At 34.0% G+C, this 24,292-nt stretch overlaps 1 protein-coding gene across 4 annotated transcripts in view; it reads right to left on the bottom strand.

Annotated features, from left to right (window-relative positions):
• Positions 1–24,292, bottom strand: part of Col11a1 (collagen type XI alpha 1 chain) — a 195,596-nt gene that overhangs the window by 27,696 nt on the left and 143,608 nt on the right. For all 4 annotated transcript variants that reach the window (XM_059264978.1, XM_059264981.1, XM_059264977.1 and 1 more), the window contains 10 exons: positions 22,586–22,639; positions 22,004–22,111; positions 17,020–17,073; positions 14,966–15,019; positions 13,649–13,702; positions 9,444–9,497; positions 8,742–8,849; positions 8,403–8,456; positions 7,737–7,790; positions 6,931–6,984 (listed from right to left, as the gene is read on the bottom strand). In XM_059264978.1, coding sequence (XP_059120961.1) covers positions 6,931–6,984; positions 7,737–7,790; positions 8,403–8,456; positions 8,742–8,849; positions 9,444–9,497; positions 13,649–13,702; positions 14,966–15,019; positions 17,020–17,073; positions 22,004–22,111; positions 22,586–22,639 — 648 coding nt within the window. The remainder of the gene's footprint in view (positions 1–6,930; positions 6,985–7,736; positions 7,791–8,402; positions 8,457–8,741; positions 8,850–9,443; positions 9,498–13,648; positions 13,703–14,965; positions 15,020–17,019; positions 17,074–22,003; positions 22,112–22,585; positions 22,640–24,292) is intronic.

The raw sequence follows: 24,292 nt of genomic DNA, 5'->3' as shown, positions 1-24,292 counted from the left end.
CCCACTTGCTGTACCTTTCCACTTGCACATCTAGCAAGGGTGTTCTTCCTACATTCACAGAGGCAAAATGAAATTAACTGTTACACGAGACACTGCTGCTGGTCCGCAGGAACACAAAGGTATACAGAGATGCATTCTCAATTCAGCTTCAGTTTATGGAATCCACTTGGTACAGTGTATGAGCAGAGTGATGTCATAAGACATTTGAGTCTGACATGCTTCCTTCACAATCAACTCCCTGTTTCGTCAGTTTTAACTATCACATATTTCCAGACCTGTGTTGTTTGGTAAATACATTTAATGTAAAAAAAAAAAAAAACTCTAAGTGGAGTGCTGTGGGATGGTCTGTATGTGCTCTGATTGGTCAATAAATAAAACACTGATTGGCCAGTGGCCAGGCAGGAAGTATAGGTGGGACTAACAGAGAGGAGAATTGAGAGAACAGGAAGGCAGAGGGAGACACTGCCAGCCGCGGCTGCCATGACAATCAGAATATGAAGATGCCGGTAAGCCACGAGCCACGTGGCAAGGTATAGATATATAGAAATGGATTAATTTAAGATATAAGAACAGTTAGCAAGAAGCCTGCCACAGCCACACAGTTTGTAAGCAATATAAGTCTCTGTGTTTACTTGGTTGGGTCTGAGCGGCTGTGGGACTGGCGGGTGACAGAGATTTGTCCTGACTGTGGGTCAGGCAGGAAAACTCTAGCTACAGTGGAGTTTATTTTTTTTTTTAAAAAAAATAGTTCATGAAAAATTACCTAACAATATTTGCTACACAAATTTATGCTTAAAATACCTAATATAAATATCAGTTTCAACAGTATAAAACATGCATTAGATTACTAAGTGGAACACATTTTGTACATGTGTCAGTGAGTTTAGAAATGATATTTATTAAAACACAAATGACAAAGCAGGAATACAATATTAGGCACAACAAAGTTTTCTATGAGGTTACTATAGATTAATTGTTCAGTGCTTTAAATAAGTATGATATAATATAAATATTACAAAATAGAAACACCTCACTCAATGCCATGGTTTAGCAGCATGAGAAATCAGATGTGGTACTCATTTTGTAACAATAAAACTTCTACTCAAAGAAATTAATAATCCCACACTATATTATTTTGTAGCCATTGATAACCACATCTGTCTAATTCTAATAAAATCACATTCTACATTATTTTGTAGTGCTACTACAATATTACAATTCCCAGTTTCTAGGTTTACATTTTAGAAAAGCTGTAATAAAATAAATAATCTTTTTAACATTTTTTCTAACATTTAAAAATTAATTTAAAAATACATGCACTATATTTTGATCGTATTTTTCCTTTCTCCAAATTTCCTGAAGTTAATCTATTGTTTTTAAGTAAAGACTGAACTCTTGCATAAATCAACCAGTTTGTGTTGTCTTTAGTTTACAAGAGTTCAAGCTTTAATTATTAATGCCAAGGTGAACTTTATTTTGTTAGTAAAGTTTTGGACAATGGAATAGCTTCTCACGCCACTAAAACAAATCTTACATTGATGGGCAAAAGTAGATTATTTTGTCTATCAGATAAAGTCAGTGTATTGTGTTGGTTTATTTTACTTAATACAGAAAGTACTCAGCACATTGAGTTAAGCAGCTCTCAGGTTAGAGTTAAGGGCTTCACATTTCAAAGGAAGAAGACCTGCACGTTTAATGTTCAATAGTGCTGACGTCAAATCAATAGTGCTCCACTCCATCCAAATGAATACGAATATTTTTATAAACTTGGTGTGGTCATCACAGACTCCATGCACCATGTAATACATCAATACAAAGCTTTTCAATTTTTGTTTCCAGTAAGTGGAATAGCTTAAAAACAGCCCTTCATATTTTAAACTGGTATTTAAAATGAGCAAAAAGATGAACTAAAATTTCAATATGGATTATCTTTGAAGAATTTACCCAAAATCAAACAGGGATAATTCTACTGTACTACATACTAATAAAAATGAAAATATGATGCATGGAATGACTCAGGTAAATCATTTGTGATACTTAATTATTCGTATATGTTACTGTGTGTGCATAAATTCAGGATCAGTAATTTGAAAATTTATTATATACTACTTTTAACTGTTACAATCTACTTTATCTCACATAAATAACCTTATATTAAATTACTGTTAATCATTTCCTTTCCTTACTTTATTGACTTTGTAACTTATATTTGAGTGTTAAATATATTTATTTTTATTTGAGACACATTACTTAAATGAAGTAGCAATTCTATATCTTCAAGTTGTAGATTTTAGATGAGAGATGACAGAAATAAATGATACATAGTACCTCAAATTTTAAAAATCTTTTAAAAGAGAAACACTTAAAATAATGTCATGGTTTAGCAACAAAGTCAACTGTAGAGTATCAGTCATTTGCCCATACAAATATTAGCTGACTACAGCCACTGTTAAAAACCGAAGTAATTGATCTATCTTAAGTTGGTGAAATTTATTGTTTGATATTAGTTTTTTGAGATGAATCAATGTCAACTCAAGCACGAATAACAAATTATTTTTTCTTTTTTTTTTTTTCACCTTTTTTTTTGTGGTTTTTCGAGACAGGGTTTCTCTGTGTAGCTTTGCGCCTTTCCTAGGACTCACTTGGTAGCCCAGGCTGGCCTCGAACTCACAGAGATCCGCCTGGCTCTGCCTCCCGAGTGCTGGGATTAAAGGCATGTGCCACCACCGCCCGGCATAAATTATTTTTAAATCATATGAAATGTTATATTTTTTATTTATAGCTTGATGGATTCATAATTTCTATAGTTGAAACTATGAATACAGATGATATAAACATACTTATAAGTAGACACATAATTGAGCATGAAAAAAATATTGTTTAGGCTAAACATCCAGATGACAGAGAAGATCATGTTAGAGTCTATTAGGTAAAAAGAACTAATTCTCAAAGACACCAGTGTCAGTTCACAAACAGTTCACGTTTATGATGATCATTATTTAGTAATAATTTCATAAATAAGACCATGCCTAACAGTCAAAAATGGTTATATGAACATTTATTGTTTGCATATTGACTAACTTTTAATTTACCCAACCATAGTGGGTAAGTACCTTGAGAAACATAGGATAAGTAAACTGAGCAAAGTTATGCAGGTGGTAAGAAGTTAAGATAGTTTAGGAATTTCAATTTGATTTCATTATCCTATTATCTACCACATTATATTTTATCATTTGAGGTCAGAAGAAAAGCAAAAGATTTCAATTTCCTCAAGCAAGATTTCAACCCAATTGTGAAGAAATTTTATACCATTATTCATCCAAAAGATCTGAAATAATACAACTGAAAATTTAGTTTGTTTTATAATAACTAAAATTTCAAAAGGAAATTTTTGAATTCCTTTGTAAATTTTTGAATTTGTAAAAATCAACTCAGATTGTACTGCTGAGATATAAAGGCTCAGTGAGACAATATTTAACATGGAAAAAAAATGTTTATAAGACTAAGATAACTCTAAAACTGAGTAGTGTTTTTAATTACTCTGTGACTTTGGATCACTGAAGAATGAGCCATTTGAGAAAGTAAATTTTGACATTCACCACACAGTCTGTTAGGAACAGTATAGAAATTAAGACAGAAAGAAGTGTCTCTATAGAAGACATTAAAAGATACGGGTGGTGCACGAGATAGGACTATAGAGCACTCCCTATGAAAACAGTAAAGCATTAAGTGCTTAGCAGTAAAGATACAGGGCATTTGGATAGAATAATATTCAAGTAATGAGGTTAAGTGTCTAATAAAAAGTCTTCCAGCAAGAGTAGCCTACGTAGAAAATCAATGCATTCTTACTGAATTTTTCCAAAACTTTAAAGAACTAAGACTAATTATTCAAAAACTATTCCCAGATTAACAGGGAGAAAACCTAACTCATTCTACAAGGCTAACATTGCCCTTGAAAAGAGACCAGACAACGACACTAGAGAAGCAATTGAAGTATATCCTGACGATTACAACTTAGAAATTATAAATTAATAATAAATGAAATCAAATATCACATAAAATTACTCATTAAGATCAAATGAGACTTATTTAAACAGTGAAAAAACAGCTCATATATAAAAATTACTAAATATATCACATTTAACAGTGAATAATGAAAGTCACGTGATCTTGTCAATGGATGTAAATGTATTCAATAATGCTCCCATCCTTCATAGTAAAATCCCTGAACAAATTAATTACAGAAAGACCAAGATTCAGCATTAAATATATTACATATAGCACATCATCAGGTGACATCATGCATAACAGGGAGAAGACTGGTAGTGGCCTCTAGAATCCTCATCCAGATGAAGATGTACACTCCCACACATTTTAAGTGAAATAGCACTGAACATTTCCACAGCAATTAGACAAGAAAATCAAATAAAAGATACACTAGTATGAAGAGAGGAATCAAATCCTTTCTTAGGTAGAGTAACCTAAAGACTCCATCACAGAAGGTCTATTGATCATATAATTCAGCAAAGGAGAGGATTAAAAATGCAAAATGTAGTATTGTTAAGATACACTGATAAACTTGATAGAGATAAGAATAAATGATAGAAAAAGATGAAAATTGCAACAAAGAAAATTACAAAGGAAGTAAAAATCTAAAGTGAAAATCCACAACACTGAATACCTATCAAGATAATAATAATGTTCTTCATAGAACTACAATTAATCCTACAATACATGTAAAAGCACCAAGACTCTCCCAATAGCCAATGAATGTTAATCATAAAAACAGAGCTAAATTCAAGTCATACTAAGGTGTCACAGTACCTAAAATAGTATGGCATTAAAAAAAAAACAGTCTAGTGGAATATATAAGAGATCTCAGAAAGAAACCATATATCTACAGATAGCTGATACTAAACAAGGGGTCAAAATCAGGCATTTTAGAAAGAACAGACTAAGTGATGCGAGAAAAAATATTGTGTATTGACCCTAAAGTATCACTCCTTACAAAAATCATCTCAGGCTAGATTACAGAGCATAATATAAAACCCAACATGTGGAACTACTTGAAGAAAGCATAGCAGGAACACTTTCAGACATCTGCATAAACAATAATTTTTGATGATTGCCACTATAAAGGAAAGTAGTAGACAAATGGCATGATGTCAGATAAAAAGGCTTCTACACAGCAAAGCAAACCATCAGTAGGTTCAATACACAGCACAGAAGAGGGAAAAAAACATATGTCAACTATTTGACAAAGGATTAAAGTGCAGAACATAAAAGGAACTGGACACAGCAGTAGTGACAACTACCAAATGAAGGACAGGATTAAAAAGGGGCCAATTATCTGAGTGGACACTTGTCAAAAGAGGTAAAATGAACATTTTTCAAGATGTTCATGAGGTAAATGCCATAATACTCCAATTAGAATGGTCATATACTCCAGTTAGAACCGCTATTATAAGAAAACAACAGAAGCTGCAAAGATACAAAAGAATGAAGTGCCATACATTGTTGCAGTGATTTAAAATAGTATATCTATGTGGAAAACAGTGTGGAAGTTCCTCAAAAAGAGTAAAAGTAGATCTAACATATGGTCTGGTCCTCCCCTTACTTATTATATTTCCAAAGGGAATTAAATCCACCTACCAAATGCTCCCTGCACTCTTGTGTTCTTTGCGGCACCAGTCATGACTACCAGGATATGGAATCAACAGACATTAATGTCCACAGAAAATGTGGCAATTATATCAGATGGGGTATTAGTCAGCCATAAAGAAAGGTGAAATCCTGTCATTTGTGAGAAACTGAATGGAATTGGAGGATATTATGTCACGTGAAATACGGTAGACATGGACACTAGAAGACAAATGTCTCTTGTCCTCATTTATATGTAAGAGCTAAACTGAATTTAGGATAGTTCTAATACTAAGAATAGTGGGGGGAGCAGAATAAAACATTACTAGTTAGCAGGTACAAAAACAGTGGTAGAGATTAAAAACTTTTATTCTTATCGACCTCACAATAGTTGTGGAATGACTATAGTTCACAATAACCTAATATATAGTCTATGAATATCTCAAAGGCAGAAGCTTCAAATACAAGAAGTACAGGAGAGGAAAAGGTCATGAACTTGTTTATCAATGCATTATTATAGATCTGCATTAAAATATCAAAATCTTGTCCATTAATACCTGAAATTATTATTTCTAATTAATCTAAAATCTTTAAATCTCTTTGCTTCTATGGTAGTACTTTGTTTCTTCAAATTTTTTACACCTATTTATTTTGTGTTTGTCTTCATGTGTGCAAAAGAATGTGTATGGAGGTCAAGGTCAAAGGCAAAGGCAAACTTGCAGGAGTCAGTTCTCTCATTTGTCCTGTGGATTGGGGAACTGAACACAGGACATCAGGCTTGCTGGCAAGCACTTTTACCCACTGAGACATCTCACCTGCACAGAAACAATTAATGTGACCATAGCTACTAATTTGCTGCTATAGTCCTTTATGAAAACTCTGCTCCATTAAAAATCCTGTTTCTAAGCCCATGCATTTTGACAACATAAGGCAGTCTACAACACAGATGGATGCTTGCACTCCATCTACTGATATGCATTCATGCTTTCAAAATGTGTACACCGAGCTTTGCACACTTCACCCCCATGGAGAATACCAGGGGCCGGAAGTGTTGAATGGCAGCCAACTTTTATCCAGAGAAGCAGGTAACTCTCAACAGAGGAGTTGTTCGATTCATTTAAACTGTGACAGTAAAATGGTTAAAGTGTACTCTGAGTTAGTGATGAATTTTGACATACTGAAGAAAGTGGTTATTTTTCAGCCTCAGATGCTGCCTAGAGCTTGCATGGGTAATATCAATCTAAACACACAGTGAATAATTCAAATAAAGAATGAAAAAAAAAACCTTACTCTCTTTCCAGGAGGACCTGGTGGGCCAGCCTCCCCAGATGGACCAGGGGGACCCTGAAAATGAATACAGTTAGATATAAATGTATAATGCACTGTTAAATAAGCTGGGTATTTTTCACAGCCAACATAATTTCTCCAAATAGGAACTGAAACTGACTCTCCTCTCATTTATACACATCTGTCTTTCCTAAAAACCTCAGCTCCCAGTCAGAGGGCATTTCTGCTTCTAGATATCCAGAGTGAGCTGGAAAACTTACTTAGTAAACTTCTTCATGGATATAGGAAAGTGCTTCAAATTTTCTTTTCAGAAGCCTATGCCATTTAAAAAGCAATAATAAGGTTTCAGCAAACCCCTAACATACACATGTATACATCTTATCATATCTTACAAACTGTGCACATATTGACTTACTACCTCTAAACTGCTTCTCACACAACACTAGCATTTTGTGCCAGTGTGTAAACAACTATATGAGTATATGTGCCCTAAGTATACCTTAGACTTCTAACACCTGAGGGACAGAACCTTGTAAGAGACTCAGCTGTCTTCAAAACTATTTAAGTTCATTCCTTCCAAATTTCTCCTTTCCTAAGGAACTCATGTGGCCAAAACACTTCTGTGTCGTTCAAAAAATATTAAAATGTCTATACTGTAATTTCATTTAGCTTCTTAGCTAAAATAGCTTATGAACTACAACAAGATATAGTCTGATATTCTTATTTTTATACTTATTAATATTTAAAAAGTATTATCCTTCTATAAACAAGTGGGAGTCTTCTATAAACAAGTAAGGTTTCTTGCCTACCGGTTGCCCTGGATCTCCATCTTCACCCTTGTCTCCCCCGACACCATCTTGCCCCTGTAATTGAAAGTAAAAATTAACACAGCTTGTTATATCTTATTATTATAAAGTTACAAAGTTTACACAGACTATCTTGATGTAGTGGTGAAATAAACTGTGATCAGATGAACAAGTAAAATTACAGTATTTATTTTTTTGGATAATGGTGCTTCTTCCTCTTTCCATAAATACTTGGGAAATTGTTATTATACTTGACTGAGTATAAAGTATTTTTTTGATATAAAGAAAGGAGGAAGACTCACTGGATGTATAAGACTAGTGCTTCCATTCACCAGGAACAGACATAATGCAATTCAAAATAGGATTTGCATAATAAATAGCATTAAGAAATAAGGTCTTGAACTTTGTAATAAAAGTTTAGCTGCTACTTAGATGATTTGTTTGGGTAATCCAAACGAGTTTCAATAATAGTGCAAATGAAGAGGACAGTTGCAAGAGACGTACAAGAGTCACGAGGTGGATAGATCTTGGGGTCAGTGTGATTTCTGCTTGTTCCATTTGGCTCTCTGACCTTAGAAGTTCACTTGTAGCATAATTTTTTTTAATTATTACTATAGACTGAGGGAACAACCCCACCAAAGCATCCTTTTATTTCTCCACGGTACTTACAGCAGGGCCAGGTTCTCCAGGTGGGCCAGGATCTCCAGGAAAACCAACAGGCCCCTAGAGAGACGGTATAAAAGGAAAACTAGAATAAAAACAAAGTTCCACAGTGTTGTTTTTAGTTTAAGAAGTTAAAATCATGGCAACTGCTGGTTAGATATATTCTCCAGCTAGAAAAAATAAATAAATAATACTGAAAGGAATTAAGAATGCATGTAAATATATTAAATGACATAAAATGACATAATGACTTTGATTTCACCAGAATTCCACATTTTTAATCTGTTTATGGAAAGCTGATAAGTGAAACTGACACAAATTTCACTTTAAAGAGGATAAACTCACCGGGTTCCCCTTGGGACCATCATCACCTGGCGGCCCCTTAGCACCGGCAGGACCCGCAGCACCAGGGGCCCCAGCTTCTCCTTTCTCTCCTCTCTCTCCTTTGGGACCCTAAAGAATACAAAAAAAAAAAAAATAGTTACTTTATAAGCACTGTTTCCAGCTCTTAATATCAATATAGTGGGCTGGAGAATTTTCAGTTTTTCTACTCTGTATTCTATATTGCAAAATTTCTAACAGACTCAGAACTGAATTAATTAAATGTCAATAGTCATGAACCCTCAATGCTAGATTGTCAAAACATTTCCAGCTTGTCAAGGGACTATAGAAGATTTAATGGCAGTTTAATTTATGTTATAATAATAAATTTTAGTTAACAAATGTTTATTTAATACAGCAAGAAAATTGTTTTTTATCTATTATGGACAGTTCACTGAACACAATGTATATAATGATTATCTTATCATTTTAATGACTTAAATCATGTAAATGTGACCTTTTAAAACTTAGATACTATCAAAATATGCAGAGGATAGTCAGTTATTAAACAATATGTTTTTGTATTCATGGTCACAGTTAAATAAGTTGGAAAGAAAGAGGAAAAACAGATACTGTTAGGATTCAAGTTCAATGTTCAAACCCTCTAAAAGTAATTCCTAAATATCTAATGAAGTCTATTAATGGTTTTACGACTATGGGACTTACAATTGAGCCAGCTTCGCCAGGGGGCCCTGGGTTCCCGGCTTCTCCAGGTTCACCCTACAAAGAAAGTATCATATGAGGGTAAGAACATGGAAATCATGTTTCTATTTGTAATAATGACTTTCCTATGGCCATCCTAATTTAGACCAGCCTCTATCTTACTGTACTGCTTTAAAAACATCAAAAATCTAATAAGAAAGAGAACTTAGATTAATGGTCTTAATAATTCAAGTGAGGAAACAGACTAAATGCTGATTCAATTTTCATAGATGAAATCCAGCACATCAACCCAGGTTACCATGAAGCTACAACAAAAATCAGAACATTTTCTAACAGTTTGCATTTGTGTGGCATCAAAATTCATATTATAACATGATTATTGATTTTAAAATGGGAATATTTTTACTAAACTATAAATTCACTCTCTTGCTAATAAAATATATCAGTAAAAAACTTGGCACTATATTGATAATCCTACAGAATGAGTTAGTGGAGATCAGTGTGAAATACAGAATGTACTTAATCAAAAGTCTTTTATTTAAGTGTTTAAATATTATAAATTTAATAGCTTTTATGATCTCATTTTAATCCAGCTGGATATTTGCCAGGTCATCTGACAAGTAAAAAAAAATCTTAGAAAACAGCAATCCATATTTAAATGAAGATATCATGAAGGGTATCCAATTTGTAATGTTTATGTACAAAGAACACTTTCCTCAGATTTAGCTATGAAGTCTACTGCTAATGTGTTCTTCCTAGAAATGCATAAAAATATAATGTATTATTCCAGTTATTACTTAAGTAAAGAGATGCAACACACACACATGCACACGCACACGCACACGCACACGCACATGCATGCGCTCGCATATGCACACATGAGCGAATGTTCCACTCAGCACTCTCCTAACAACTCCAACATCAGTAATTGTAGGCATTATGAGGTGGGTGGGAGTCTTGTAGTTTTTAATTTTAAACGATGATATCCCAGGTCTTCCTGGCACATACCAGTAATGCTAGGTTGGTTTGAAATTTTCCATAGTAAATACAAACATCATTCCAAAGAAGAAATTATTTCACAAAATTTCTTAGTCTTCTGAAATACAAAGACATTTTAACTGCTTGAGGTGTTTGTATAACTATGACGGCATCAAGTACTTTCAAGGAATTTCTTAGTTGTGGAATTGCATGTCAGTTTTGTCTTTCCCAAGATAAATGGCAAATATGTCCTGTATTTTGGACAATTAATGCAAGTATAATATTGCATCTACATTATGTATGAAGAAAAGACTCATTCAACTATCCTAATATGATAAAATAATATATCAATAATTGGGGGGTGCTATTCACATATTTAAAATGAAGCAAGTACTTTGTCATTCAAATAAACTGTAAAGCTCCCATATTAAATATTTAACACATGGAATATAAGCAATATTTACTGAAAGTCCTGGAAATGTATTGAACACAAAATATTTTTCTTATGTGTCATATTATCATGTATTATTGTGGAAAGTTGGAACTAGAAATAAAACTATATATTTTTAAGTCAACATCAATATATTTTGCTCATCTCTTTCCATCTTTGTTAAACATAAAGGAAGTTATATTCTGAAAAGATTATTTCCAATTTTCAAAAATGAAGAAAATAATCATGTCAAAAATGTGTTTAAACAGTAACAAGGGTAAAAACTTCTGTGAAATCTTTGAGAATAGTATATCAATATTCACTTGCTTTCAGAATATTAAAATTCTTTATGCATATTATAAACAAATGCATATTATATAAATCACAAACTAATGAAGATAAAATCAATAATTCCTAAAAAGTCTATATTAAAGTCTTTTAGAAATGGGTTGACAAAATTGCAAACAAATACAGCAATGCAACAGAATATGTCATGTTAAGGAGGTCCATTCCATGGTGTGAATAAGGTAACAGGCATTTACTCTATGGAAATATAATGGTGTTCTATGATAAAGCACTGGTGTGTGAAGGGGATAAAGGAGTGTGCAGTTATCATGCCGTATTGCTAGTGCACTCTTTGCTTACTTAAGAGTGCTTCCTGCAGAAGCAACAGCAAATTGTTCTGCATATTCAGAGTAATTACAAATTATTGTTATTATGAAAATGTGTTGCTTATTTGGTCTGGGTAAACTGTTGAGAAATCTCCCATATTTACACAGTTCATGAAGAACAGATTGGTATATTCGCACAAAAGAAATCATGGCTCATGGTCATCAGCCTCTGTTTCTCATTGTAATTGATGGATATAATTTTCCAAAACAGAAATTGCAATGAAATCAGTCAGAATCCATGTTGATGTCACAAATTTATAATTCGTAAGAAATTATATCGTATCAGGCTTTTTTTAAAGTTAAGATTAGGGTTTCCTATCATTTTCTCCGTCATGAAAAAAAAATTTTAAAGGAAAAATATTGTTATCAAATAACATGTTTCAATTTAGGTATTTACAGAGTATAAAAGTCACCATAGGAAGATCCTAGCACGTGCATGTGCACACACACAGACACACAGACACACACACACACACACACACACACACACAACTTTAAAAATAAACAAATTTTAAATGAATAGATACAAATTAACTTAAAAACTAACAGTCAAATCACCAGCCTTATTGAATATTACAAGACTCAAAAATGGCAAATTGTTATCATTTGACCTTTTACCTATATAACAATAGTGTGAGACTTCCCTCTAACTCCCAATATTGGCAAAAGTGACTATTAATGAGATTCATAGAAAACAAAGTATAAAAAAAATAAAGTACTTAAAACTATTCGCTTGTTATTGACAATCTTTAGGACACAGGCGAAGCACACTGAAATGTCTATTCAAATCACAGACTATTCTTAACTCTCTAGGCAGCATCAGAGCCCAGAGGACACGTTCTCAAGAAAAAAGGTAGAGGGGGTAAAGTCGGTAGGATTTTTCAAGACAGTGGTGTCTCGGATGCTGGTCTTGCCTTATGCTTTTTATGCTAGGACTAGTAAGCTTAATGAGAATTTTTTCCCAATAACTGTGCCTTTCTCAACATGTAGCTTTCGCTTTAAGACTATAAACAAACCTCTAAAAGCATTCTTTATCCACTAAGAACTGTAAAGTGTAATTTGTTTTTAATTTAGTAATTAATGAGCTATTTGAACAGTGAGTCATATGCAGTTAATTATAAATACAAGAGTCGGGATGAAAAGCAGAAATAAACATCAATATAACACAGTCTAATCTCATTATGCTGCTTTTTGGAGGGTTAACTCATTTAATGAAAATAAATGAATTTAATTATAAAATAAAATGTGTCAAAAAGAATTCAAAGCAAAGAAGAGAATCATGTTTCAAGGTCGAAATAAAAACATTACAGCTATTACTTAATAGTTAAAGTAGATGTGAAATTTTTACATAGTTTCCTTGTATAACATTTTATGGTATGAATTAATTTTTTGTCCTTCAAAACTGGCAAATAATTTTCTTAAATGAAGCAAATGTCAATGATAATTTTCTTTAAAATTCTATTAAGATGTGAGGTTGAATACATAAATAAGAAATCAAAGAATCATTTTGACATTTCAAAAAAAGAAAGAATAGATTTTTAAGATGAAATAATGTTTATCAGGAAAAAGAGCTGTTCTGAGCACAGATGTTATGGCATACGCCAAGAGCTTTGAAAAGTGCCAGAGATAGGCTGAAGTGTTAGTAATGAAAAAGTGACAAAAATCAGTGATTAATTGTTTTCTGACGTGAAAGACTCCTTCAGCCTCTGGATCAGTTGTAGAAAAGTGTTTCTCCTGCTTTAAGTACCAACTGTGACTAACTGTAGTCTCGTCAGACATTCAGAAGCTGAAGTGGAGCTTGGCATTGTCACTTTCTAATGAAGAAACATTCACCAAATCACTGCAATTAAGCCTCAGCTTTCCCTGTTCATGAAAGCAGATAACTATGACTCCAACACTGTACTGAGACAGGAAGTAATCCGGATGCAGCATTCATCACCACAGGTGTCCATACAAAAGACACAACATCAGAGACTAACTTCAATCTGGGCAGGGTCTGCAGTAAATAATACTGAATTTGTGAATATATGTACAACACTTAGCACCGACCTTACGCTAGCGGCATGCAAAGTATGTCCCACAATTATCAAAGCTTGTGATTTCCGGCTGTCTTAGCCAGTGGTCTTTACCTTGTCTCCCACGCCACCAACAGAACCAATAGAGCCCGGGGGTCCTTGCGGTCCCTGAGATGTAGAAAAAGAAACAGTGTTATACTTTTAATGAAATGTTCATTCACAGACACGTGTCTAGAGTTGTTAAAGAGAGCATCGTGCACAGGAATTTGGAGTAAATTGCGAGGTGCAACAAAGGTAATGACTTATACAGATGTCACATTTACTAACAACAAATAATTTAATATATTATACCAGCTTTCAATTTCTCCAGAATTTGAAGCATAGGGCAAAAAGACTTCCAGATTTTGTCATGTACTTGGTAGTTGAAACAAAATTCCAGTGCCTATGCCCATGGAAAATCAGGACAATTTTATGATATGATTTTATATTGAATCCCAGTCATGACTGAATTTAAGAATGACTTGCTGCATAGGAGAAACAAACCCCTTATAAACTGCCAGGCATTAGATTCCTCTGGGGAATGAAGGCTCCATATCTTTTCCAGTTTACCAGCTACTGGTATCTTTTATTAGTTCTGACCTGATAAAATTAAAGGCAAGCATGAGAGAAAATAAATCCAATTGAAAGGAATGTGGAAAACATGTGGCTTCATTTGCAAAACATGAAGTTAGAAGTGGATCACATAGGCCTAGAAATCTATAGAAGATAACAGTAGCATGGATACGTTATTACATTTCCAAATTCTATAATATTCCATCAGAATGCTGGACCAGTTTCTGAGGGGAATGTCCTCTTTAAATAACTGAGAAGGAACTGTTTCCTCTCAGTGAGAAAGGGCGCACAAATGCACATATTTCTCTGAATGCTTTATAGACTAGAAATGCATGAAGTAAAGCATTTAGATAAAAGCCTTTCTGTGGAAACATAACTAACAGGCATTTAGAGTACACACCTAGACCAGTACATTCAAAGCCAATTACAAACTTCTCAATCATTGTGAGAGAAAAAGCTCAAACTGAAGAATTTAATAACTGTTTACAGAACAATATCATATCTTACCTACAGTGTAAGTATACTCTTCTGAATAATAAAGTTCATAATGATACAAGTGATACTTTTCACCAATAAATATATGTTAAGTGTGAACTGGGTTTCTATTTTTATATTAGTTGTGAACTGGTCAGGAAAAAAGCTAATTCTTTCTGTCTATAATGATATGGGATGAGTAGATGATCATTGGGTTCTTGTCCACTTCTAAGGATAAACCATGATGAGATAATCTCCATTGTATCTCATAAGCCATCTGCCAGAATATAATACTGGCACAGAATGTCCTTTGCAATTAACTAGCATACACTTTAGAGTTCTTACATCAGCTCCATTGGGACCTTGAGGGCCTCGTGGGCCAGGAGGACCTGGTGGACCCTAGAAAAGACAAATGACAGAGTTTGCCAAGATCACACACAAATACGGTTAACATTTTCATATTTTAAGATAACTAAGATAGTCTTGTGTCTATGAAATCACAGGCAGAGGAGAACACCAGGTCTATAAACAAGCAGGATGAAGACAATATTATATCACACCATCAAATGACCCTTTACTCACTGATAGGAAATTAATACTTAAAAAACATAAATAATAGGAAATCAACACACAAAACATATTGCTGCTACAAATTATTCACAATAAAGTCAGTGACATACTATGGAAATATATTTTACAGCATAAAATAACCATAACGTTGAAACAACAACAACAACAACAAAAAGAAAACTATTACTGGACTAGTTTAGAATTAGGGAACAAAATGAACGAATATTGTTTTTAATTCGTGTCAACATGATTGAGTGTATGAATTCTCAAGTTTGACATTATAGAATTGGAAATAACTATTTAGTTGTATTTCTACAATGAAGTTGCTATGTCCTGAATATACACTAAAATTATCCCGGGATCCATTTGTTAAAACACTGTTGACCAACATCCCTTACTTCTAGGTTGCAATTAAGGTAGTTCAAAATAAAGAAATAAATAAAATGAGATGACAGAGAATGAAATAAAGAGAATAGACAATAGTGAATACCTAGTCATTAGTATTTTTTCAAAAAAAAAAATCTCAGTTTAATCCAATGTCACAGCTGAAGCTAACCTGACCTATCATATGCTCCAGGAGAATGTGTCAGTAACTCTGGGAACCACAGCACTGGCTCTAAAAGTGTACGACAGTGTGTCTCCTGCTGTTTCAGAGTATGACCTCATCACCATATATACCGTGGATCCCTCACAGTTAGATCTGCTGAAGACAGGAAAATTTTCAAAGTATATAATAAATCTGGGTGTTGCTCTTAAAGTGAATTAAATGTAACTTACAGCTATAAAACTTCAAAATAGGAGTAGACCCCCACAATCAGGTGTAGATTTTTGTAGATTTTTTTTGTCCTATTGGTCTTTTCCTTGTATATTTTGGTTTCTGTTTTGTGGGGTTTTATATGTTTCTTGGGTTTTTTTTGTTATTTTTTTAAGAGAGAGGGCATAGAGTAGGTATGTGGGGAAGAGTTGGGGTAGGACAAAACGTGATCAGAGTATATGGTATAATACGTTAATTAAAATATGTATTTTGATCTGGGTGATGGTGGTTCATGACTTTAATTCCAGTACTTGGAATCAGAGGCAGGCAGATCTCAGTGAGTTTGAGGGCAGCCTGGTCTATAAAGAGAGTTCCAGGACAGCCAGGACTATTACATAGAGAAATCCTGTCTTGAAAAACCAATACATACATACATATATAGATGTATTTTGAAGTCAATCAAGATTGTCAGCAATGATGGAAGGAAAGCAACTAAGACATACATTCATCAAATGTTTCAAATACTCTGAGCAATTATATCTTTATCACATATACTTGAAAGTGTAGGTTGAGTTCTTAAAGTAAAAAAGTACTAATTGATAAATAAAAAAGTATGTTACAATTCTCAAATTCATAATGCATTCTTCACTAAATTTAGAAGTTGTTTCACAGTATAATGCACTTATATTCTCCTCCCGTAGTTCATAACTATAGAAATCCTACAGGCATGCTATATGTTCTTTACCCGTTCCACACCAAAGTCCAAAGCAAAAGAGTCACAAGGTGCTAGTGTGGCATCGGATCACAAAAATGGTTTAGATTCATTAAATATGTGAACCAGTAAATGTCATGTATGCACACAACATTATTCTGAAATGGATAAAGATAAAAGATAAATACTTTTAAGATCGTATTAACAGTTGATTGTTACTGATGACATATGAATAGAAAACAGAATTTAGCGGGAGAGCAGCACAATTTCACAATCCTTTTGTTAATATGGATGAATTGTAATTAATATGTGAGTAGTGTTGGCATGCACAATACCATCGAATACCTGGAAAACACAACTTACCATGGGTCCAACATCTCCATTTTCGCCCTTTTCACCTGGAGGGCCTGGTAACCCCTGAGAAAATGCAATTTGAAAGAAAGTCATCTATGTGTTTTAAAAAATACATCTGAGGATCCAGAAACGGCTAAGATGGTAAAATGCTTTCTGCACAAACATGAGGACTTGGGTTTGGATTCTCAGAGCCTGTGTAACATCAGACACAGCAGCACTTATCTGTAATCCCAGTGTTTGTACAGAGATGGACGGCAAAGACAGGAGGATGCTCTGTAGCTTGTTGGCATTTTCAGCAGTAGTAACACAGCAGCAAACATTAAAAGACATTGTCTCAAATGGTAGAAAGTAGAACCAAACCTGAAGTTACCCACAAACTTCATTCACACACAATAAAACATGTTCATTTGTGCTCACACATAACACACACTCACCCCAAAGACCAAAAAAAAAATGTGCTTTTGATCAATTTATGCCACCAATAAATAAATATAAATTTAATTAATCATGTGGAAATGAACATTCAGAAACAAACATATCTTAAAACACTTAAAAACAGTCAACTATTTCCTACATGTTATAAAATCTGACTATATTAACAAGTAAAATCCATGTTCTATATATTTTAGCTTAAGTTTTGCTAAAATAAATAAATCAATAAACACAAATAAAATTTGATCATACAAACAGCTCTCCCTTTTTCTATTTCTTTTACTCAATTAAAGATTTTTTACATTTATATGTTTTATATTTTGTATTTTATATTTTTTGTATTACCACAGTCAGGTAAAAGTTTGGCACACCTTTTTAAAAGTAAATATTCCAATATAGTTCCAAAGTTACACATATATTCTGATTTTTAGTCGATTGACTCGCTCCTGAATCTTAAAAATCCACAAGCCATGAAACCCATTATTCTGTGTCCCCTAATCTCTCTCTTTTGTATCAACCACACTGTAAATGAAGACTAGAAACAATGTTAGGGAAAACTCAGGCCGAGCCAGGGCAGGCTGCACTGCTATTAAACCTGTCTATATCTCCATTCGGAAATTGCTTTACTGCTTCATCTTCTGAATTCCTCCAGACAGAACTCCGTGTATTTGCTCTTTCTTGTCATAGCAATACTCTGTGTTCCTTATTCATAAAATCATATTCCCAATCTATTTGGAGGCAATACTTTTCTTAGATGTTGACTTTTTAATCTCTTGTAACAAGTGGGAACGTGAAGCAAAACTTGCCATCTCAGAAACTATTGGTTGCATGAACAGTTAGGTGAACTAATCCTAAGAAAACAGGAAAAGTTACCCAATAAGAACTTCTTTTCAACAGTTGCTGTGATACTCAAAAACCTCAATTATTCTAAAAATTTAAGCTTTGAAACATAGCTTCATGTATTTAAATAAGTCATATGGTACAATTAACGTGATATTAATGCTGGAGTGAAAGACAAACTGTGAAGAACTATGTCTGAACAAATGAGCATACATGACATGACTAGAGAACATGCATGTGAAATAGTGTGAGTCTTACTCGGTAGAAATAACACAAGTGCCATCTGGTTTTTAATGTTCTGAGTAAGGATTTGCCCTTTTTTTTTTTTTTTTTTTTTTTTTGGTTTTTCGAGACAGGGTTTCTCTGTGTAGCTTTGCGCCTCTCCTAGAACTCACTTGGTAGCCCAGGCTGGCCTCGAACTCACAGAGATCCGCCTGGCTCTGCCTCCCTAGTGCTGGGATTAAAGGCGTGCACCACCACTGCCCGGCTTTGCCCAATTTTTAACAATGTTAATAATATAATCATCTATATACATGCTGTATACTATACACAGTGAATTTAAATGTAACAATTATAAAATTTCATATTAAATCTAGTAAAGAAGTAAAACCATCAACAGTGCTAAAAGCTAACATACTAATAAAACTATTGTGTGGTATTTGAAATCTAAGAAAGCTTGCTTGAAGATCAGAGGACAAGGCTAGCCTCCAAATTAAACATAGAGGTCAAGCAGTGGTGGCACACACCTTTAATCCTAGCACTCTAGAGACAGAGATCCGTCTGGATCCATCTGGATCTCTGGGCTACATGAGATTGATCCAGTCTAGGAGAGAAACAGCTAGGCAGTGGTGACACACACCTTTGACCCCAGTATTTGGCAAGCACACATGCTGTTAATCCTAGCACTAGGAAGGTTGAGATAGGAAGTGAAAAGGCTGGGCAGAGAAAGGCATATAAGGTGTGAGGAGACAGGAAGTAGAGGCCTTTTGACTGAGGACTGCATTCAGTCTGAGGATTCGTGGGGTTGGAGAGGTCAGAAGTAGCTGTGGCTTGTTCCTTTGTTTCTCTGATCTTTCAGCATTTACCTCAATATCTGGCTCTGGGTTTTTATTATAAGACCATTTAGGATTCGTGCAACACTATTGGCTTTGGGACTTAAATGTAACAGCTGCAAATTATTTGGTTAGCTCACAGCAAAGCATCCATGCTCTATCTTCCACTGTGTTCCAGGGCAGAGTGGATATGGGACTGGCTGAGTGATGCTTGCTCATTTCCACAGATGACAAGTCCATTCTACTTTACTTGCACTGTCCTGTTCTTGCTTTAGACCAGGTAATAGCCCAGAAAATTTTTTTTTTTTTTTTTTTTTTTTTTTTATGTTCTACTCATTATAACTGACTCTGAGGAAAGAAATCCTTTAGTGGACATATTTGTAAATATTTCCAATGTGGCAATGTGGCTCATACCATTTTTTTTTCAGTAAAAAGCCTTAAGTAGTGGTTTATGATAAACAATATATGTATGAATTTTGTCTGCTTTTTCTTAACAGTCAATATGATGCCCAAGAAAAGATATCAGCTTATACATTCCCCAAATGATTACCATTTTGTGATGGTAGCTTCTAGAATTTAAATCAGATGAAGGAAGAAAGAGGAGAAGGAGGAAGAGGAGGAGGAGGAGACTGGATTGATATATTGTGATGCCTTTAATCTCAGGAAGTGATGACAGGGTGGAGAAAGATATATAAGGTGTGAGGAAACAGGCACTAAGACAGTTCAGCTGAGACCCTTTCAGGTGAGGACTTAGGATTTCAGTTAGAGGATTCCTAGAGTTGGCAAGGTAAAGTTGGCTGTGGCTTGCACTGCTTTTCTGATCTTTCAGCTTTCACCCTGATATCTGGCTCTGGGTTTTTTTAATTATAAGGCCTTTTAAGATTCATGTTACATCTGGTGTCCAACTTGTAGGGCACAAATCATGAAAAAGCCACTTGGTTGCAGCCTTGCAGGGCCTGGCTCAGGCCCAAGATGCACGCAGATGGAGTCTCCACCCCACACAGGCCGGAGTCTCTTTGGCTTCTCTCCTGCCACCACCACCTGACTAATTGGGAATTTTTAAAGGAAGGAATTAGTTAACAGAAAGTTTTTCCCACATTAAAAAATGAGAAACATTTTTAAAATGGAGGGTGTTTGGTCTACATTTGACTATACACTAAGCAGTATGAAAATGGAACAATTAAATGAGAGGATAATTAATGTAGATAGGATTTAGGTAATGTCAATTATAAATATTATTTGTTTGATCATTTTTGTTTTATCATTAAAAAAGTTGGTTAATATGAATGCCAAAATAAAAGTTTTAGGAAAACTTGTTAAAACAGATCATAGATATATTCAGACCCAGAAAGAAGAATTTAAAGGTGAACCAATTTTCAAACATGACAGCTATGCTTCAAAGTTCAATTTTACAGGATTGAGGATAATCCTTTAACTTAATTTAGAATACAGAAATTAAAACAGTTACATATTTATTGCAATCTGACTTTATCTTCTACTTCTTATTTTTTTAAATGTGTTACTTCTCACACATGTAGATAAGCTCCACTCATGGCTATATTTATAATTATCAACAACTTTAAAATAGTTAAACAGAAAAAAAATAAGAAAGTAATGACTTTCTACTAAACATAGGAAACTATCTTGATATTCAACAAAGAAGAAATTAGAATATCATGTTCACTAGTAATTATTCACTGGCTATTTTATAAAGGTATTTATGTTATAATTTATAATACGGCATCACAATGTAACTAGTAAAATTATATCATAAGTTATTTAATATTAAAAATCAATCCTTCTGGGTTTTTTTGTAAATTTAAAAAATTACATATATATTTATTCCAGTTTCATACAATATTCTGTAACTTCCCATTATTTTGTAGGTACTATGATTTGGATTGCTCTCCTTTTGCAATATCACTAGTGTGAGAAAAGCAATATCTATAAAGTACACAAATGTAAGTGAAAACCAAGATATCATTGCTCAAAGAAAAAATAGATGTGTACATAACAAGCAAGTCGAAGATACACAGGAGATCCAAAGGTTTGTAGGAACCAACAATATCAAGTGGAAAGGGAAAAACATTTGGGAGGAGAAATTGGATACAATGAAATATTCTTCAGGAGAAGTTGATATATTTGGTATAGAAGTTTTAGGGCTTTAGTGTTGTACAATTTAATATTTATTTTTAAATACATTTCATAAACTATAGAATTATCCTTTAAGCTATTTTTATTGATATATTACCTATTCATTTTGTCCATTATTTAATACTTGCTGCTGCAGTCAGTCTGCTACTTCAAACTAAATTCTTTGCAATTTAGTTATTCATTTGAAATACTAATTCTTCTGAAGGACTATTTCAAACAGCTTCTTTTAAATACTAGAGCTACAAGACTGTGGTTTGCATTTGAAAACAAATTGGCAATCGAGGTATAGCCTAGTGTGTCAGAAACAGAAATCAAGCAGATGCATATTTGAGTGGGATGTTTTGCTTTGATACACACACACACACACACACACACACACACACAAAACCCCCACACCACCCCCACACAGTGCACACAGCATTTAATTTTACATAGGAAAAAGGATGTTGCTTTGTTTCCCTGCCCCTGGAAACCAATAATGAGCAGTCAGTGAATATCATACAGAGGCTTCTTACCTGAAGACCTATGGGCCCAGGAGGTCCTGGGAAGCCTCGTGCACCCTCATCACCTTTCTGTCCAAACATTCCCTGCTGTCCTCTGGGACCTGCCTCACCATCTCCTCCCTTAGGAACAGCAAGGTATACATCAGTATTGAATAAAAACATTATGATACATTATTCTAAAAATGGCAGCCATTTTTATAATCTACCCTATATTTACAAAGTAGACTAAATTCCCACAGTCTTCTCCAAATATGTCATTATTTGGTTCACCAGCATTCTTTGTCTCTAGAGTTTAGTTGATTTTGATTTGATCATCTCACCAAATAAAGTAAAAATGGTCCAGCAGAAAATATAATATTCAAATTTATTAGATATTGAATGATGTTCTACTGGTTCTTATTTAAATGGTGCCACGATTTTTTAAATGTGTCAAGTTATAGTAGATCATTTAAGTGTGACTCAGTGTTTAGCACGCAAATAAGCTTATTACCACACAGTGTCAAATAGATATAGGACTGACATAATTAAATCCTAAATTTAATCAGAGAGTTAAAAGTACCTAAATTTGTTGATCAAAGAGGGATGAAAACTTACAGCAATTCCAGGGGCACCAACGGGTCCTTGAAGACCTGGGGGACCAGGAGGGCCCTGAAGTGACAAACAAATCAGAAATCTTAAAATCAAAGCTTCTAAGGCATCAGTAAAATTAAAACAAATAGAATACAATGGCTGACCAAGATAAACAATGGCTGACTAAAATCTATTAAGCACCTTTACACCTCATTGGAAACACAAAGGTATTGTTTAGATGGCTTTGTAATTACTCAGCAACCATCATTTATTTTATTCCCCGCAGATATATACTTTCATATGTATAATCAAGATAAAACTGATATTTATTAAAAACATGAAAATGTTCCACTCTGAATGTTGTAGTTATCTAAGACTAGGTTTTCCTACTAACCTATAATAATTTAAAGATGTTTTTAAAAGTTATATTTCTCTAGTTTTATATATATATATATACATATACATATACATATATATGTATATACACATATACATAAACACATATAGAGAGAGATCAGGAGTACAAGAAATAGTATACTATCTTCTAATTATCAACAGGTTTCTAAGATGCTGTACATAGAATATATTAATATATGAAAATCAAGAATTTCTGTGCACACACGTGTTACACATTCAAATACATGAGACTATTTTGAAGAATAGATTTCAACAGGTAATGGGTCATCTAGGCATGGACACATCCCTTTTTTTCTTGCATTAACTGATAAAGCTTTGCATAAAGGGAGTCTGGTTTTTTTAGTGTTTTGTCAACTTCCCACAAGTGAGAGTCATTTAAAAAGAGAAAACCTAGTTATGGAAAAGTCCCCGTAAGACTGAACTGTGTGTACAAACCTGTGGGACATTTTCTTGATTAATGATTGGTGTGAGAAGGTTCAGCCCATGAAAGGGGTTGTGCTACCACTGGGACTCTGGTCCAGAATGGTATAAGAAAGCCGGCTGAGTAAGCCATGAGGAGCAAGCCAGTAAGCAGCAATTCTCCATGGCCTCAGCAGCATAAATTCCCTCTTCTACATCCCTGCCTTAAGTTCCTGCCCTGACATGCTTTGATGATGGACTATGATTCTGAAATGTAAGATGTCAAAAATGTCAATAACTTCATCTCTTTTCCACCTACATATCTGTGTGATTCTGATATTCAACCAATATTTGTCACTACAGAATGAAATAAAATTCAGTTTTGTGAAGACAGGTCCTCTATAAGGCAATAAATATAAAACAATTGTAACCTTTGAAGTCTGTATATGAATACACACACACACACACACACACACACACATATATATATATATATACATCAATATATTTTTATTTTATTTATTTTTTGGTGTGCACATATGTGTGTGCATTGTATATGTGCTTTATGTACATAGGATCAGGTGAAGTACATAGTAAGATGTCTGGGTAACCTGTTCTATTACTCTTTGATTTATTTCATTGAGCAATGGTCTCTCACAGAACCCTGACCTAGGCTAACTTACATTTGCTCCTGCATTGTGCATGGATTCTTGGATCTCAAGATAGGTCTGCATGCTAAAGCAACAAGTGTCCTTGCTTGCCGAGCGAAGGCATCTCCCCAAACCCTTATACTACAAATTTTTATTAAGGTAAAAGTTATTTTGTTTACTGTTTATATAAAAACCAACACAAACATATTTCAAGTATTTCCATTTAAATTCACAGTACAACTATTATCTGACAAGAAATCTGCGA

This window comes from Peromyscus eremicus, chromosome 6 (genome assembly GCF_949786415.1).
Source record: "Peromyscus eremicus chromosome 6, PerEre_H2_v1, whole genome shotgun sequence".
Lineage (NCBI taxonomy): Eukaryota > Metazoa > Chordata > Mammalia > Rodentia > Cricetidae > Peromyscus > Peromyscus eremicus.
Note: the sequence above shows the minus strand (reverse complement) of the source record. Positions and strands in the feature narration are given on the sequence as shown.